The following is a 21,165-nucleotide window of genomic DNA, read 5'->3' on the forward strand; positions in this document are numbered from 1 at the left end:
TTTAAAAACAAAACAAAGAAAAATGTAATCTTAAAATTAAAAAAAATAATAATAATAATAATAAAATAAACATTCTTGCCTTATATAATTAAAACAAACATTATATAATTTCTTTGTATTGGTATTTTATAAATCTAAAAGAATATTTGAGTAATTTTAAAATAAAATTTAATAATTAAATGTTTAAAAGATTCTATTCAATTATGTTAATAGCAGAAATGAATTAAAATATTAAATTTCTATTTTATTCTATTTAAAATTTTCAGAAACAAATCTTATGAATTTGTATTTTATTTTATTAAATTTTCAATTACATATTATTTTGTATTGACTTTAGTGGAAAAAAAAATAAATTAGAACTTTTAAACACAATTATTAAATAATTATGATTCTTTAATTATTAACCGGAGAAAATTTTATGGGCAGTATAAATTCTATTCTAAAATTTTATTTATACAATATTAAAGTGTTATATAAATACAAAATTTATTTTTATCTGTGGTTTCTATCATTTTTCAAGTATTTATTTTTTTTCAGTTTTTATTAAAGACAAATTAACAAAATATTTATTTTGGATAATTGAAATAAGTGTAGCAAATTTAATTTTTAATAATTTAATATTTGGAAAATTTATTTCAAATTTTACTTTTAAGGTAATTTCTAAACAAAAATAATTAATTTTACTAATGTCTAAAGATTTCTAAAAATTTTTTTAATTTTCAGATATAACAAAATATTTTTCTTATCGATTTTATAAGATATTTGTAAAAAACATATTTCTTTTTGATTTGATTTGTTTTTAATTCACAATTACCGAACAAGATTAATTAAGTGATTAATAAAGTGAAACGGTTTCGAAATTTGTTTGAAAATATTTTGTTAATTTTTCCTTATTATTTACTTTTTTTTTTGATTTTTGTATATATTTTTTGTATTTTGTTCTTAATGTAATTATGTTTTAAATATTTTTTTATTTATTTTTTTCTGTTTTTTTTTATTGAAACTATTTTACAAAAATGTTTGATGCAGTTAATAAATTTTGTATTTTGCTATTCTCATTCGAATTTTATTTTTTATTTTTAAAATTTTCAAGACCTTTCTTTTGTTAAACTAAATATAATATAATAAAATCTCTGATATAACTTCCTTAAAATCTAATTATTTTTCGTAAAAAGAAACCTTCATAAGTTGTAAAATTTGATTTTGTTATATGAAAAAAAAAATTCAATAACATTATTGAAGTTCCTTTTTAAATCTTCATTTTAGTTTTCTTTATATTATGAATCAAAAATTACTTAAAATATAACGAAATAAAATAATATGAAAAGTAAAAAAGAAATCACTTCCATATTTCAAATTTTTGTTTGTTTTTTATGTTTCCAAAAATATTTTCTTTGTTTTGCTTTAAATTTTGTTCTACATTCGCAAAAGAAAGTTATATCATATTAAAAATAATTTGTGTAAAACATTTATCATTATTTTCTTACTTACTAAAATATAATATAATAATTATACATGAATATTTAAAAATTTAACTGATTATTTATGGTGTCATTATTAAATATTATAAAAGTGTTGTTGTGATTCTATATTATGTTCAATATTTTATAAAAAAAAAAAATTAATTATCTTTAACATAAATAATGCAATGTGATTTTTCAATTAAATTTTAACTGGTAATTAATTTAATAAGCTGTTTTTGAATTTAAATTTAATTTTTTTCCTTTAAATTAAGTTCACAATTAAGAGAAAAACCTTTACTATATGATTTTGTTTTAAATTCTTTTTAAATTAAACAGCGTCATCTATTGAAAACATAACGAAATAAAAAACAAAACGAGACTCGATATTAATGTTTAACAAAATTGAGTATTTAAATGGTAAAAGAACAAAGAATTTTTTTAGTAATACTTTAAATTTACAAATATTTATGGTATTTAACTTTAATTAGGTATTTGTATTAAGATAATTAATTTTTTTTTTTTAAATAAATGATCGATAATCTACTTCAATTTACTCTTTTCTACGGTTAAACTTATTTCTTTTGATTTATTTTTTAGAATTTGTAGTTTGGTATTTTATTTTTTCTACATCAAAGAATTCGACCAAGTATCAACGAGAAAATCATCATTCATATTTGTATCCATATTATAGTAGAAATCCATTAAAAATTGTGCACCAAATGATCCAGTCGATTCATCAATTAAAGAAGAAATTTTTTCATCATTTTCATTGTTATCGATTATCATAGACTCAGTTTCCATAGAAGATGATTCACTTTTTAATGATTGATTTTCAAAGAAATTTTTGTAACAGTTATTATTTGTTGCAACATCAGGTGGTGGTTTACTTGCTTTATATGCAATTGCATCATTATTACCTCCAGGTTCATTTTCATTTAAATTATTTGCTGCAGTTATAGTTTTATTTAATTCATTCTTAAATGCATCATTTTTATTGTTTATGCCCATTTCTGTTGCCATTGATGATTTATTATTTAATTCTAATTGCTTTTGCAAATCGAATGCCATCTCATCAAATGTTATTTTAAATGAATTTTGAACATTTGTTCCGACATCATCAATACCACTATCATTGCTGATATCATTTTCAATATTACATATATTCGGTGATAAAACTTTTAATGCCCTCGTTGATTCAATTTTTCTAGTTGTATTGAAAAATTCTGGTATCGGTGGTGATGGTAACATTGTTGGACCACCAAACATTGGATTAGCTCCACAATTACGTATTAATTGAGCTGATCCATTTCTGCAACTGTATGGCCGATTATAATAAGTGCATGGTGATATCTGATTTGAATTCATGTTAATTGTGTCTTGACTGTTTTCATCATCTGTAATTAAAGGTGGCAATGGAGATGTGCTCTAGAATTGTAAAATTAAAGAGAAAAAAAAAAAGAAAAAATTTTATTAATATTTTATATTACATGACATAAAAAATTTTTTTAAGTGAAACCATAAAATTAAGAATATTTCAATTTTTTTTTATTTAATTTTTATGAAATATTTTTAAATTTATTAACTGCGAAATGCGGTTCTATTTTAATTGCAGCTGAAAAAAATATTTTGCTTATTAAATAACAATACTATATTAATTTACAATATTTTTTCAATTCAAGTATATTACAGCTTATATCTAGCGTTAATTCTTAAAATCTATGTTACAATTAATTTCAAATGAAATATATTACAACTTATTAGGTAAATGAATTACAACAATTATTATATGAGTATGTCCATTAATTTCCTTTTTAGACTATCTGCTTAAAAATTTAATTACATCAAATATTTAAAGTAGATTTTTCGATTTCTACCCTTTATTCAAAACATTCAAAACATTTTAAAACTTATTTACTTATGTTGTAATTAAAACCTATTTTTGTTTATTCTTAAACAATAAATTATTTATTTATTACTTAATTTAAGTCTTACTGCTGTCTTCGACATTTTGTTAATTATAACTTTTTTAAATAATGAAAATTTTTTAACAAATTTTTCTTGTCATGGCTCAATTAAAATTTTTTCAATCTCATTTTTCTATCAATAATTTCAATGAGTATAAATTTAAAGAGAAGAATTCGAAAACTGAATTACTCCAATTTCAGTGACATAAAATTACCAACTAACCTAATTAAAGTTTTGAAAGGCTGAATTTTAATAAAACAATAAAAAAAATTAAAAAATCAAGTACTGGAAGTGAAACATTTTGTAAAGGTGACAACACAAATGTCAAAACATTGATATTGAATAATTTGACGTTTAGCTTAACTACGTAATTAATTTTTTATTAATCTTTTCTTTTTTTTACAAACGAGAAATTACCGTTTAATATAAAATTTCTGAAACAATAAAAAATTTGTACAATTTCATGCTAAAATTGAAATTGAGTAATCAGTTTAAAACAATCAGTTAATAAATTTAGCCGATGAAAGTGATATTGCTTTTAATTATTGAAATTTTATGGCAAAAATTAAAGTTAAAACTTAAAAATATAGTGTTTGTTCAAAATTGATTAAAATACAATTAAATTAAAATTAGTGTAACAATATTTTTAAATATTTTAGCAATGAAATTTGAAAGTGATTTCAAGTGTGTTAGAAATTCATGATTTTTAGATGAATTTCAAAAACTTTTGCAGTATTTCGTAAAAAATTGTGAATTGCGATAAATAAATTGTTTGTTAGCTTTGTCCATTGCTTATCATTATTCAATTTTATAGGAGCGACAACAAAGAAAAATCTAGCATTAAATCTGGAAAAAAATAATGTCATAAACGCAATTTCAATTTAAAAGGAATATATATTAACCCTTTGCACTATAATTGTTTTTCCAATTTGTTCTCGGACAACTCTGATTTAATTTTTCTGGCTTTGAAATGATATGTTATTTATATGAAGTAATTACTTGGAGAATACACTCAATACTAACAATAATTGAATTGCGCATACATGAATAACTGTTTTGTTACGCCGGAGGTGACTTCAGAGTTTTAGAGAAAAATATTTTTGTCACGTCAGGTGACTTCATAGTGCAATGGGTTAAAAACTTCATTTTCGAATAAGGAAACCGTTTGCAAACATAAAAGTATTGCCTATATTTATATGTATAAAAATCTGAATAAAATTGTACATACTTAAATCTTTCACTTGTTACAAACTTTTCTAATAAGAAATTACAATTCTTTTCAAATAGACACTATTTATTTTATGTATAGCCTATGTTTTTAAAAAAGTAATTAAAATTTTAATTTAAACTATTTAATAATTAGTGATTACAATAAGTAATATATATATACGTTATCAGAAAATAAGAAATATGATATTATGTTAAGAGTAATTAATCACTAATTATGTACATAAAGTTGTATATGTAGAATAAAATGATATTAGACCTCATAAATATGTTTAACGTTCCAAAACTATCAGAATATTTGAGATTAAACAAATTAATGTACCATAATTATTCATCATAATGTGATAGCGAAAAAATTATTGTAAAAAAAATCGCTTTAAATAATATTAATATTACAATGTATGTATATATACATACATATACATATATATATTCGAATTCATATTATACATATATACTTAAAGAGGCACAAAAGGAACTTTTAAATCTTTAATTTATGCCTCTATTCTATATACTTTGTTCTTCCTCTTTTTCGGTTTCTATTTTTTTTTCTCATCTATTAATTTGTTGCTAAACATGCAAAAACTGACGTCAATGTACTACGAGAGGTTATATTTGGTCTTATTACATACGTGTATTATGTAAAGATTCTATGTTAGACAATATTGTAACATTCATATGAATTTTGTAAAGAAAATTTAGGTTAATTATAGAGAAAAGAAATAGAAAAAGGATAATGAAGAAAAGTTTACAACAATAAAAAATAATTTAAATTCGAAATTTTGCTTCCTATATATATTTTTTTTAAAGCTTGAAATTTTTTTTTTTTCGTTTTTCCACAATAATATAAAATGATGCTTAAAATTGAAAGTAGAACTCTACACTATGTGTATTAGTAAGTAGATGAAAGGAATCTTATATAAAATTTCATTTAAAATTTTTTACTTAAATTTTCTTATCTTTCCTTAAAAACTCTTGGGAATCAAAAATTTTAACGTTAAAAGTGTAAAAAACTCATTTTTTATTTTTTATAAAATTTGAAAATTTAATTATTATAATAATGTTATTTCTGATTTGTTGAGATTAAATATTCACGAGGAATAATTTGGCGACATATTTTGTATAGAATCAATTATTATTTTAGCCTTATTAGCGTTTTGATTTTCTATAAGAAAAAATTTTTTATTTTGCTACACGCAGAAAGGAAGAACTTTATTTTTATATTCTTGAGAAATTCCCAATCGCTCCACATACTTATTTTTTTTCCATTGATCAATAAATTGAGTAAAATTTAAATTTTTTAGCAAAAAATTGGTAAATTTTAAACAAAAACCCATAAAATAAGACTTTAAATTATAATTTATTTTTTTCTATACCACCAAATCCACTTTCAAATTAAAGACTTAAGTTAAATACTTTCATTAAAATCATCATAATAAGAAATATTCATTAGTAATAATAATAAAAACCACAAAAAAATAAAAAAACAAAAAAATATTTACTGATTGTTTTATTATTGGATTTCACTTTCATTTATGTACATTAAAAGCTTTCACTTTTAACATTTATGTACTTTTTATTCCCTGTGTAAGGGAAACTACATATATTCCTTCTTTTATTCATTTTTCATTGATTTTCATGTAAAATTTTTATGTACGTAAATATTTTCTCTGGAAAATGATTTTTTTCTTTTCATCCAATACAAAGAGAAATTTCCTCAATACTAATAAAACAAATTTATTTAAATATATATATACTCGTATACATATAGTTAACATAACAATATTATTAAAGACCATACGTGTACATTATATTAAAATAATTTTATTTAGTTAAAATAAGGACATTAAAGATTTGAAAATAAGAATAAAATTATTATATAAGGTACTCGTATATGTTTTCAAAATATTGATAAAAATATTATACATCTACTGTATCGAAAAATAAAAGAGAAAACATTTCATTTGCAAAAGGAGTACAACAGGACAGTACAACAGTTACATTTATTTTTTCCTAATTTGTTGAGATTGGAAGATTCTTAAATTTAATTCTTGTTAAATTAAAGAATTCTGCGATACTGTTAAAGGAAAAAAAAAAATAACGAATTTCTCTTATCTCTTAAAAATCTATTTAACATTCTCTTAATAATTTAACTGAAAATTATTTTCTCTTAAATGATTAAAATAAAGTGCACAATTCTGCAATCCTTGCCGTCATGAAAATAAATTTACTTTTTGTGCATGATATCGTAGGTAATCATGAACCAGCTTCTTGAGTCTTTGAGTTTATCAGGTATAATGATGAGCCTACCGTACTTTTTTATTATATTAAATATTTTAAAATTATTGATATTTATTATTTTATTCTGCCGATATTTTTTAATATTGGACGTAATTGAAATATGGCCACAAGTTAATATTAATTTTTTATTTTATATGTAATGTATACAATATTGAAACAAATTTTAAAGAGACCTAATCAGGCTTGGAATCACAGATCCGTCAGTTAAAGGACCAGTACAATAATCACTGCACCATTTTGGCTAATTTACATTTTATCAAATATATGTAAAATTATTAAAAACAGAACATCAAATTAAAAAAGAATTATTTCTTTTTAAATCAAATTATTTTGAATACGGCACTTTATAATATAAGAATTACTCATAGCTTCAACTTCATGGCAACTCCAATAAAATTGATTTTTAAAATTTAGCGATAGTAGGAATAATATAGAACAAGAATATTTAGTCCAATTTTCCATATATTAGTAGCACATTAATGCAATCAATTTTATGTAATAATTTATTTTTATTTTAATTGGATAAAATATTGAATTTAAATTTTCCATAAATACCAAACACTATATGGCAACTCTGTAAGAAATATAAATGAATATAGGCAAAATAATAATCTCTTACAAAATCTTTTTAATATTTCTCTACTGCTAGCTGATAGGCCTGGCTGGAATTAAAATTGAGTCTTTATATTTTTTTTTTGTTTTCATTACCATTTATGTTTGTGTAAGTGACTGTGCTATATAAACACAAATATATTATTTCAAAAAGGAAAAGCAACAAAAGAGACAACAAGAAAGAAAAACTGGAAGTCCTTTATATTTTTTGGAGAGCAATAAAATTTATGTTGTCTATGTTGAGTAATAAAAGCAAATTTACTGAGGGAAAAATTAGTTTTCTTTTCTGTTCTTCTTATATATGCACTAATACAAATGTACAATCGTAATGTAAATAAATTGTATTAAATATGTTAGTAGCAATATGGATATCGTATATATTGTACATACGGTATGTAATATTTAGGTAAACTATATTATTTTTTTTCGTATTTTTTGCCTTTAATACAATTTTTTTATATTAAAGATAATTTAAGACATAAATTTACACCTTTTGAATGAAAGCTATAATGAAAGTGAAAGTTTAATATAAAAATTGTAAAAGAAAAATAGGTAAAACAAAAAAGGTATGCGAGGAATTTATTTTTTTTTTTATCCTTACATAAATATATATATATATATATATATATTATAGTATATTTGTAAATGTACAGAAAGAAAAAATTATAACGTATCTGAGAGAGAAGAAGATATTAAACGTAATTTTAGTTAATAGTATAAAGATACAAAAAAAAATTAATAAAGAAAAATCTACATACCTTGTCTTCCTTTCTTTTTGTTTTCTTACAAAGTATTTTACATTATGCTTGCGTTATTTATTTTAGAATAACAAAATAATATTACTAGATTATATAAAAAGGAAACTAGATGGTGTAATATAAATGACCTGAGGAATAAAAATTCGAAATATTTAACAGCTTTTATTAAGGTATTTTTTTTTAGCGCAGCCTATTATACGATATAATATTATTTGTTACGAATTATGCAATACACTTTCTATATTGGTGGTATAAATATCAAATGTTCGCAATCCAACAGCGTTTTCAAATAAAATAGTTTATTAAACTTTATGAAATAATATTAAATAAGTTGTAAAACTGTTTTTGAAATTAATTTTCGTATATGTATAAAAATGCTAGGCATTTTTCAAAATTTAATTAAATGTTATCGATTGCAAATATTTTTTAAAAGATGGTATTAAAATTAACATTTGTATTTTGTAATGAACACAAAAATTTTAAATTTCACAAAAAATAGGTAACAATTAAATAAAAATTGTCTTATTTCATATAATTGTACAGTACAATTGTTATTTTACTTAAAAGTAGAATAATTTTAATTACCTATATTGAAAAATGAAATGAAGAGGCAAGCAAAACCGAATGAAAAATATTAAATTGTAGAGAGACAGGGTATTATAAAGGTTAAAGTTAAAAAATTTTAAAAATTTTCCAAATTGAAACATTTCTTATACATTCGGTTTTTGAAATTGAAATATAGCATAACTAAATATATTGACCATTACAATTTGAAATTCTTTATGAAAAAGTGCTAAAAGATAATTACACATACTATAAATATATACTAATCAATTCCTATAATAATTGTCAGAAATTTTATAGTTTCATAATATTATAGAAATCTAAATGATTTTAATTAAACTTATGTTTAATTAAAAACGTTTTTTGTTATTGAAGTAACTACTCATTATGAATAAAAATTCATGAATTACTTAAAGTAAAATTATATATTTTCAAGGATATTTTTACGATTATTTTTAATGAGTATAGTATTATTAATACGTATGTGTAAGTACATACATATATCTGCATAATTATTATATAATAAAATTTTATTAAATGTTATACTACAGAATTATAGATCTTATTTCCTAACTAAACATTTAATGAGATTTTTTTGTAGAATTTCTTTTTTTGATTCCAATTCATATAGGGAAATTTGAGAAAAAGCACCTTATACTAATAATAATAAAAATGATTTTTTAGAAAGAAACTGTCTTTCAGCTAAAATCATGAGTTATTGTTGATCGAAAATTAAAACTAGAATATATAGAATAGAGTGTCCTTCAATTCACAAATCAATGTTTATGAAATTCTGTTAATATTTTAAAATAAGCATAGTACAAAATGCAGTATGTATATAGAGTGTTGGGATAATATCGTAAAGTAGCATATGGAAATAAATTTTCGGAACATATTCGTATTAAAGTTTACTTGTCAATTTCATCTTTATTTCAAAGGAAAGGAAGTACTAGGAGTAAAACTAAAATAACAGAGTAAAAAAATCAAAATGTCTGAACAGAAAATTTTATATTGCATAGTAACTTATAGATAGGGTTTTTGCCTAAAAATCTTTATTTTAAAGATTCTAAGATTTTGAGGTTCATCTCATTAATAATGCTTTTTTTTTTATATAAATATGTTTGATGTTAATATGTACGTGCCTTTTTAAGAAAATTTTCAAATAATTTTTAATTCAATTTAAATTTGCTAGCATACAAAAATTCATTACAATTTGCATGTTATTTAATCCTCCCAATTTTATAGACCATAGACATAAGATCAAAGAGCAAGTATGACAATATCATTTGATTATTTATAAACTGCAATCTTATTAGCGTTGAAAAATTTAATTGTGTTATTTTGTTATGATTCTGTTTTTGCTTTTAAATATAAAATTTTTTTCGAGGTTTCATCTTTAAAAGTAATTTTGTGTTTTCGAGTAATAAAATTTATTTTCATTGACTTGAAATAATTTTATTACTATATTCTATTCTCCGTACAAAGCAACAAAAATAAAGAGAAAAACTTACTAAAACTTTTCTTTTATATTTTATTTTTTTTTTGGTTTTCACTGACAAAAATATGAAAGAAAAAACAAAAACCGTCATAAAAATGGAAAATTCTTCATAGGATGTTTTTTTTTTTCGATATATAAAAGTAATAAATCCTTTTTAGGGTCAGTTCCTTTAAAATCTTATTAATAATATATTTTATTTTATGCATTTTTAATTTCTATTTTGTTATTGTTATTTTTATTTTAATATTCTCATAAAATATATGTGTATACTCGTATATATATATTTTTTTATTATTTATAATTTGGATTTTATTTAAAAAGAAAAAAATCTATTTTATTTAATGCAAGTATAAAAAACAAAATTTTTATTTCTTACATTTTATGAACTGACGCTAAAATAAATAAGAATTCAGATAATTTTTAGGGTTTAATTCATGTAAGTTAGAAGAAGCATAAGATGTGAAAAATTAAATTATAAATGAGAAAAAATAGAGTTGACTGTGTCAACTCTGTGATACCCGTACGAATTTGTTATCCTACGTGCGAATAAAAATTCCATAACTGACTATGTGACAGACTATGTTTTTAAGTTGCTACATAATTTTTGTAAAATTTCAGTACTGTGTTTTTCAAAATACTGTGTTTGCCAAACCATTATTGAAGTTGTATGACAGCTACCAAAAAGAGCCAAGAAATTTTGACGAATTTTAGCAAACAAATCGGCCTTACTAATATATTCGCTTGTGTGAAATTTCAATACCACAGCTTTTATAGTTTCTGAGATATAGCTAAATAAAGTTTCCGCTCATGTCCAATTTAAATAGGGTCCTGGCTATTATTATAATAAATCATATCTGAAAATTTGGTGAACTTAGCTTAATTAGTTTTTGAGTTGTCGTTGGGACGGGCAGACGGAGAGACAAAGCTAAATCAACTCGGAATTCGGCGCTTATCAAAAACATACACTTGAGTCTATATCTCAGACCGTTATTTCTTAGCGTTACGAACGGTAAGGCAAATTGAGTATACCCTTCGAACATACGTTTGTATGGGTATAATTAATGTTGTAGTAACAAAAATGGATTTTATTAGGACAAATTAAAGAAGTATTTTTGAATAACAAAAAAAGTAAAATTCGTTAATGTTTTTATTAATTAAAATTATTTCAAAGAGCACATTTTAATTAGGAAAATAAAAAGACTTATTTTTTTCATATTGTCCAAAAAACGAGATTTTGAATGTATTCCTGAATCCTGTTTTTTAATAATTTCTTTTTGGAATAACATCAATAAATTAATGACTATATCAGATGAATTGCTATTCTCAAGAATCAATTATCATGCAAACTAATATTGCACGAAAAAGCCAAAATAATCATTACTTAGAGGCCACTAAATGCGACTATCAGATTGCCTAGAAAACCCGTAATCATATAATTCAGTTTCATTATATACATATGTATATATATTCTAAAATAATTGTAATTTTCTCTGAAATACAGTTGAATATTTCTGTAAATTCAGCCAAAACATCTTTGAAAGTTATAAAACTATAATTATGCTTTAAAAACAAAATTATTCGGATGAGCTCTACATGGTGTTTAAAACGCTTGTATACTTATATTTTTTATTATAATAACATTATACACATGGTTATGTTTAATCGTATGTATGAATGAATCGAATCCATATTTGAAAAACAGACTATATGTCCTTATTTAATAAGAATTTTCTAAGAATATTAAATCTATAATTCCAAAAATATTGAAAATTATTTCCGATTTTTTTTTTAACTTTCATTTATTATCGTAAATTTGACATTTACTCTGTCATTGAAAGTAAATTAAGTACGTACGTACTTACATATATTTTTCTAGTGATTACACTTAATTGAATTAATTTTCAATCTAATTTAAGAATTGATCATATTTTGGGATTTTAATTAAAGAAAATTGTTTTTTTTATTAATTTCATGTTATTTAAGTTTTTGACTATATTTCATTCGAATAAGGACATTTTTTAAAAAAACAAACGAGAAGCAAAAAAAAAACGACAGAAAAAAAAATGTGCGTGTGTAAAGGTCGCGCTGATAAAACAAAGTAAAAATTAAAAAATAAATAAAGAATGAAGGAAATTTCTAATAAAAAGTTTCTCGAATTTTTTTTATTCGAGGATTTACAAAAAAAAAAGAAGCATCAAAACTTTAATGTTTTTTTTTGTTGTTTTTTGGTTTTTGTTCTCTACTTTCCAGTTTTTTTTTCCTTTCTTTTTCATTTATTGATTCTTTTAGCCATCTACCTACCTTTAATATATTTTCATTAAATTCATTTGAACACAACCATACATATATACATAGGTATACTATAAACATATTAAAAACCACAATTTTACATACACACGTACATATATGTGACACAAATTTTGTTTTTTTTTTCAATCAATTTATTTATTCTTAGCACATTCTTTATAAATAATTCTAGGCATTTCCTCTATTCTTTTCTAAGTATATTAACCTCAGTTTTGAATTCGTCAGTAAATCGATATTTATAAATGTTTTGTTTTTGTTAAAATTATTGAAAGTTTTTAAACTTTGTTTTGTCAAATTTTTCCAAAAAAAAAAAAGGAAACAGGAAAAAATCCTGTTTTTGATATAAGCAATGAAAATAATTTTACATTGTATAGTGACTATAAATTGAATGATTTTATATAAATTTTGAGATTTTACATTTGGTCCGAACGATTTTAAGATATTCTCATACAAGAAAAAAATAAAACCGGATTTAAATAATTTAAAAAAAACCACAGAGATTTTGTTCAATTAACATGGGTTAGAATTACAAAATCAGCAGCAACCATGTACATACTATCTTATTATTGAAAAAATTTCTTCGTTATAAATGAGTAAACAAAAACTAAAATAATATTGTATTAAATTATTTTAGAGGTAAACTTGCTACATAATGAATTAAAACAAGTTCAGATTAATTTGACACAATTCTCTACCACTTATAATTCCCTAAAAATTAATAATGATCAAATCAATTTTGGGTAATACGAAGTTGCTTTGAAACCGAGTTCAAAGCAAACTTTTAGAAAGATCTTGAAAAACTGAATTTCAAAATTTTAATTTGTAAATCAAAATTTTATTAAAAGGTCTTTTTTTTCAGATAAAATTTTCTAAAATGGAATAGAGGAATGAAATATATGCACGGACAGTTTTAATACAATTATTTGCTGCTATGTAACAATGACAATTAATTTTATATATTATTTTATTTTTCAAAAATAAATAGATGAAAATATTTCTGTTTCTGAGAAGTGGAAAAATGTCAAAGATATAGATTTCCCAAGATATTTAACGAATTCATTAATATAAATTAATATACAGTCGTAATTATGTACAATACCATACCATGCAGTATCTCAAAAGACGGCGAGAAACACCTCCCATTACAATACCATAGCTCACAAATTCATAATTTTATTCTTTAGTATTGCAAATGGATTAATACATTTACTTAAATGAAAGACAGATTCCAAATTTCCATTCATTTACAAACTACTTGCAGGCTTACGTATATCATACAAGCAGTGAACGGAAATAAAGGCGCAAAAACATAAAAACTTTTAAGTACGCTCTTTTCCAGAAACATACCATTTTCGACTTACAACATATAAGCTATAGACGGTTCAATATATAACACAATTATGTATAAAAACTTTGATGAGAAAATTAAATGCCCTTATAAAACAAAAACACAAGTCCTTTTTCAAAGATTCAGATAGCGAAAACAATTACTTAATAATTTACTGAAAAATAAATGAAAATAGAATTTTTTATAAAAAAAAAAAAAAGTAAAACAAAAAAAATATAATGTCAAGTTAATCAAAGTTTTCTCAATTGGAAAAATATTATCCTCTTTACATTTTTTTTTTTTGGTCCTCCTATAATAATATTTCATATGGATGAGTACAAATATAAATATGTATACCTATAAATACATAATTCTTTAATATTATATAATCGTATTTAATTTCCTGATTTATTGTATATAATTTCATATATATGTACATAGATAGGTATTTTTAGATTTTTACACGTGTTATATTAAACCAGGTTTATGCAAATTTTATTTCTTTTTCTTTTCGCAAAATTTTATATTTTATATTGTCACGCACAATCATTAGAATGATAATGATTGTATATAAGTAAATAACTAAAGTAAATAATAACAAAATATAAATGAGTTAAAATGATTTTTAATAAAAAAGTAATTTATTAAAATTATGTTAAATAATGACGTCATTAAAGTATAAAAATCTCTGCATAAAGGCTATTAAAATTTTATAAATCATATAGAAACTGTTATAGATAATTAGATGCAACACACTACGATCTACATAATATTTCGTAAAAATCTATGAGTTAACTTTGATAATTTTAAATTCAAACTTTAAATTCAATTTAATGGACTGGTGTTTTACGTTATGTGTTGCAATTTTTAGATGATAAAATGGTCTAAATGATTTCCTCAATAAATACTTATATAACAGAAAATACGTGTGCATACATAATCAATTCTTTTATATATCACATAATTCTAATATATTTAACTTGGATTTAACAATATAGCCGTCTATACTAGAAAAAGAAACAATATAATTCAAATTATAATTTGGTTCCTAAATACTTTCTACTTACTTGCTTTATGTATAACAATAACAATTGTAATATGCATATGAAAGAACATGCTTTTATAAATTAAATAATTGCGAAAAATTGTTTTATAAAAAATTCAGTAGAGAAAAGTCAACATTCGACAAAATGTGCGAACAATATGAAAAATTTATAGATTTAGGTTTTTTACTTCATTTATGAGTTTTTACCGGCCACATTGCATACAAAAAAAATTGTGATGATACCAAATTTCACATATTCTGTTTTCAAGTCAATATTTTGTTAATATTGTTTTTAATATTCCGATTCGGCAATATAATTTCACTCGTATATCTCGATTTTGAATCTGAACAAATTTAAATAAAAATTTATATCTGAGGTTAAATTATATCTGAATTGTTCCAGTTTTTAAGCTATACGCCCAGTCTTCATAAAGAAATATTTTATTACTACGGGCTAATAAATTTTGGAAAAATTTCAGCATTCAGAAATCAAAGATTAATTTGAAATCAATTATTCGTATATGACTATATCAAAGAACAAAGTTTCCAGAAAAATCGGGTATTTCAAAAAGGGAGAGTCTATTCAGAACGAAATCTACGTTTTTGGAAGTATATATTAACTGTATATTGTACTGTTTTCTTTCTTCTTAAGAGTAAGTTTTTAAAGGACGTTTTCGTAATCTTGTTCAGCATTACCTAGCAGTTAGCCCCCTTTCAATATGAGTGAAAAAGGGTAAGAAATTTTATAATAATATATAAATCTACCCACCTTAATAAACATCACATAATTTTTTCCTTTTTAAAATTCTCATACATATTAATAAGTAGACAAAAAAAAAATATTTTAGCCCCCAAACCTTTGAGACTTTACTTTTCATTTTCTTAAGTTATAATCGATAATTTATTCTAAAATATTGCAAAAACGAAACAACAAAAAAAAGTTGGGAAAACATAAAATTAATGAAGAACATGAGAATTTTTTTTATAAAAAAAAAAAATTCATTTTCACTTTTTCCTTAATAATATTTCTTGCTCTTATATATATTCGTCTTCATATACACATGTATATATATAGGTTGACAGGAAAAAGGATACCTCTTTTTTTCATTCCAATTATTACTATCGGATATATACAATATGCACCCTGTGTTATATACCACAGTATAAAGAATTTTAAATTTTCCAAAAGGTATAAAAAAAATTTATCCTTTTATTTGAAATTTTTTATTTTTCTTATAGAGAAATCGTAATCCTTTGCACGAAATCTAAATTGGTTTTTTAGTACTTCATTTTGCCTTGATTTGTTTTAGGTTAAAAAAGATGTAACACTCGATTTTTTTTATTAATTTTTCTTTTCTTTTTTTAACTTTTTAAATTAGACTATGTAAGAATAAAGATGAGAGTGTTCAATATTTTTTTATTCTGTTTGTGTTAAATTCCCTATATATATATATACAAAGTCATCTAAAATCATCTACTAATAGATAAAAAGAAGAGAAACAAAACAAAATACATAAAAAGATTTAATTAAGGAAATTGTAAGCCAAAAGAGTGAGTCCATAAATATATAAGTGACCTGAAAATGAAAAATTAAGGCACAAAAAAAAACTTAAAAGAATGAAAGTAAAACCAAACCGAATGTCCTTTGAAACCTTTTTTTTCTTGTTTTCTTGATTATTCCCCACTAATTAACTGATGACATATCTATATAAAGAATAATAAATTTTGGAGATATTCTTAATAATTGAAACATTCTTACAAATATCTAAATATACAATAGTGCCCAAGGACCTTACTTAATACCTTTCCATTTCTGCAAAGACGAAAATCGAATTACATAGTAAGACCGCTGATCACAATTATTTTACCTCACAATTGCTTATGTAAAAACGAGAAAAGGCTAAATATCAGAGTTTTTTTAAACATTCTGGGATGAGAGATCGAAAAATTTTAAATTTTTTAATGTTATTAGAGAATTTTTTTTTGAAAATTAAGGTTAAATAGCAAATTTCTCTTAGAAATTCTAACAGAATCACAAATTCGAAAGCTTCAGTTTCAGGCTTTTAAGTAATGCTACCTGTAATTTCACACAGTCGACAAATTCAAAACTATTTTTTAAAACTAGATCAAAAATTATAGGGAGAATTCATATTGCAGTATGAATGTCACTAAATTAATGAATACCGTTTACTGTTATTCCGATTCTTAACTCGATTTTCAACTTAAAAAAATGTATTAGGAATGAATTCAACATCAAACTTTTTAAAATGCTTATTAAACAAAATGTACAAAAATAAATTCAGTTCAAAAATTGTGCGAGTTCCTGTATGTAATGATAATCTAGAAAAAATATAAAAGACAAAAGCAAAAGGAAACCAAATTAAATATTGGATTTCTTAAGGGATTTTTTGTGACTTTAAATTATGTTTTACGGTATGACATACAATATTATTATATATAGTGTAGCTTTTTTGATGAAATTGTATCGTTTTATGATGAATTATGAAATAAAATTCCTGAAAATTTAGCTAAAGTATAAGGATTCTTTCCATAAAGAAAGGCATAAAAATAAATAAAAAAAAAGACAGAAGTTTATAAAGCAATAACGCAAATATTAAAGATATTGAAAATTGATAAATTAATAAGAAGGAATTTAGGATACTCCAAGAATTGTGTACTTGAGAAATTTAATAATCAAATTCTTGTTAAAAATATTTTTATAACAATTATTTTGTACATTCACACAAATCATTTATATTTTTTGAATAAGAAATGGATTGAATATAAATCAACAGTATAATTTTCTGCTGAAATTATTGAAATCACTTTAAAATTTTAGTTTTTGGAGATTATAGAGCTTTATTAATAAAAATTACAATTAGTTTTAAAAATTTAATAATATTGGGGCATCAAACAGGCTGTTTAAATTAAATTTTTTTTAAAAACAATAGTATAAAAACTTAAACAAATTATAAAATAGGCAAGAACGCTCATTTGAAATTTTATTTTTTACATTTTTCGTATGCGGCCGACCCCTTTAGGCCTTTTTCATGTTGACCCATAGGATCTTTTCTGATTCCCATCCCTACTTACATTAACACTATATCTCGGCCCCTGACAAATTGCAGTATAGTAGCATTTCAAGTCGCAAGACCTCAAAATCTTGTGGTTAGAAAGTCTCTTCCGAAGCATTTTGGCCGTCAGCGAAATTTTAAAATATTTTTAGTAATCAACTTAATTAGCTTTCAAATCTACCTCATATAAAAGTCGTTCTTACTCACTTCAGTTACTAAATGTTTTTCGAAAACGATGTACTATATTCATTCTTTTCTATTATAAAAATAAATATGAATTACTTTCTTTATAAATTATAAAAAAATATCCTTTAATTTCAAAAAGGAAGTACCATTTGATTAATTGATTAATTTGCAATATTTAACAACTATATAATATAAAAATATAAATATGATATATAGGCGGCAATATTATCACTGTTTTATTTATATAAAAAAAAAAAACAAAATGAAAAGAAACAAAAAACCACTTAAGTGACTAGACATAAAGTTGAAGTAAACAAATCTGGTAATGGATTGAATGTACACGAGTACAACAAAAATTGTGACATAAAAATTATGAACCAATATTTGCTGAAATTGAAAGTTATCTAGATTCGGATAAGAACAACAAAAAAACAGGAGTACAAATTTTGGAAAGGGACAATATTTGATTAATTATGTTAAAAAATCTTTTATTACGAAAAATGAAAAAAAAAATTATTAAATAAACTTGTTGCGAATATTTCCTTTGTAATATTTTCTCCTGTCTAGACTCAAAATTTTCAACATTCGTGAATTGTAAAGTAGAAAAAATATATAGTAAGTAAAATACATACATAATTTAAGAATTAAATTGTAAACTATTTGAGGTGGAAAACATGCCGAATAAAACATGATTCGCAAATTTGTCTAATATTTGTCTAATTTGTCTATAAAAACTACATATGTATATGTATGTAGATAAATTTAAAATTTGTGAAAATAAATAGAGTAATGAGTTTTCCAGATTATTTTAATAACTAGACTGAAATTACAAGAGAAATTGGACCCATTTCAAATTAATGTTGCAGTATTTTGTTGAGCAACAATGTCTGCTATTGAACTTGGAATAAATTTAAACCAACTTGAAACATTCGTTTTGCCTAATGTTTCATAACTTTTATAACATTAAAAAACACAAGTATATAGTGGGTGTATTTTCGAAAATTATAAAAGGCACTATATATTTATATAATTTTGTTCTGCAATAGAATAAAAACGATAACGAACCTGTTCTCATAAGAGAATGCAACTCACAAAATATGTACCACAAATAAAGAATTTTATAGTTTCAGAGTTATAATATTATTACCATCAACGAAAGTACAAAACAAATAAATTTAAAACATAAAAACTGTTGTTCATTCATTGTACGATATATAAAACGGTGTCATACTGATGTCAGTGTCAAAAAAATGTCATTTTTTATATGTCACTCTAAATATTGCCAGATATTTCGTAGTCGGCTGGTTATTATTTTCACACTACGTTTTTTTTTTATTTTCAGGAACAAATTTTCGACTAATATTGCAAAACAACTCTAGACCATATATATTTTGGTTTAACAACAATAATCAGTTTTTAAAGTGTCTCAATTTTGAACCGAACATTACAGAATCGTTTGTCATATATAAAAATTTAATATGACATTAGATCCAAGTTGATTGTAATCAATATTTTGTTCGATTTTTGGCACAATTCGTTATGACAAGTATACATTATTTCAGAAAGTTATGACAAGAAATATTTCAGAAATCATAAAATCAAACTACAGGTTAAGATGCTTTTCATTTTGCTATTTTAGCTATTTTTATTTTTTTTTATATTAGTTTAGTAATAATACAGCAATTTCAGTTTTTTGTCAGAAATGTGACAATTTTTTATTTTTTTTGGTAATTTTAAATTTCGATTTCGAATAATTATTCGTGTTTTTTTTTCCTTTTTTTTTATTTTTTAAATTTTTTTTTGTAATATTTTAAGAACGAGGCGATATTTTTTTTTTTAATATTTAATTTAAAATTTCGGGGGTATATTTTTCATTTTTTAATTTAATTGATATTTAAATTAAGAATTTTGCTAAATTATATTTATTATGATTTTTTTATTTAATAATTTTATTTATTTTAATTTATATATTTTCGAAATATTTTAATTTTTTCGCATTAAAATTATTTTTTTTTTATAATGTAAAATGAATTTTAAATTTTAATAGCTTTTCTTTTCTATAAAATATTAAATATAATATAATTTTATGACGATAGACATTTATTTTAAAGTTTTATATTTTAGAAATTTGAAATTTTGAGATTTAAATTTCGCGTATTTCATTTTCTCTTAAATAACTTATGTATTTTACTAAATTTATTTTTGCTAGGCTTTTTTTATAAATTTTTGAATGTGGCTGATAATTTTCTCTATAAAAAAATTTTTGTCTTTATGTATAAATATGTATGTAATTTTAGAAATATTTAAATAAATTGTATTCTAATATATTTGGAATGGTTATATTTTATAAATATATTTTTTAGCTTCATTTTTATTTATTTTATTTTACTAATTTTGTAGGGGGTTTGAGGTAAAAATTTTATTCTTTTTGTTTTTGTTTTTTAGTACACAATTTTTTTTTATGTTGAAACGAAATAAAAATTCAAATTTTGATTTAAAATTATTCAAGTTCTTATAAAATTTTAATCAGTTACATATTTAAAAATAAAAAAATTAAACTATATTTTTTATGTTTAACTTCACCACAAAATTTAGATTTTTTAGTATTTGATCGCGTTGTGCAAAAATTCACTTAAACAATTTAATTTAATTAAAATCCAATAAAGCTCCCAAAATTTAAATAGCACTCTAAATGAGTATTCAACTTCATTGTGAATTTGTGAAGTCATACTAACACCGAATATGTCAATATGTTTTCAAAGTAACTTTTATAATCAATATTTCGAAATGTGAATGAAACAAATTTAGCCAAACATGAAAATTTTCAAAAATAAAATC

General features: G+C 22.3%; 1 protein-coding gene across 1 annotated transcript in view; it reads right to left on the bottom strand.

Annotated features, from left to right (window-relative positions):
- Nucleotides 1-1,707: 1,707 nt before the first annotated feature.
- Nucleotides 1,708-21,165, bottom strand: part of LOC129605851 (protein similar) — a 198,671-nt gene continuing 179,213 nt past the window's right edge. The window contains exon 12 of the mRNA XM_055515828.1: nucleotides 1,708-2,888. Within this exon, the coding sequence (XP_055371803.1) occupies nucleotides 2,088-2,888 (801 nt within the window). The 3' untranslated portion in view covers nucleotides 1,708-2,087. The remainder of the gene's footprint in view (nucleotides 2,889-21,165) is intronic.

Source organism: Condylostylus longicornis, unplaced genomic scaffold (genome assembly GCF_029603195.1).
Source record: "Condylostylus longicornis isolate FDR11 unplaced genomic scaffold, ASM2960319v2 ptg000015l, whole genome shotgun sequence".
NCBI lineage: Eukaryota > Metazoa > Arthropoda > Insecta > Diptera > Dolichopodidae > Condylostylus > Condylostylus longicornis.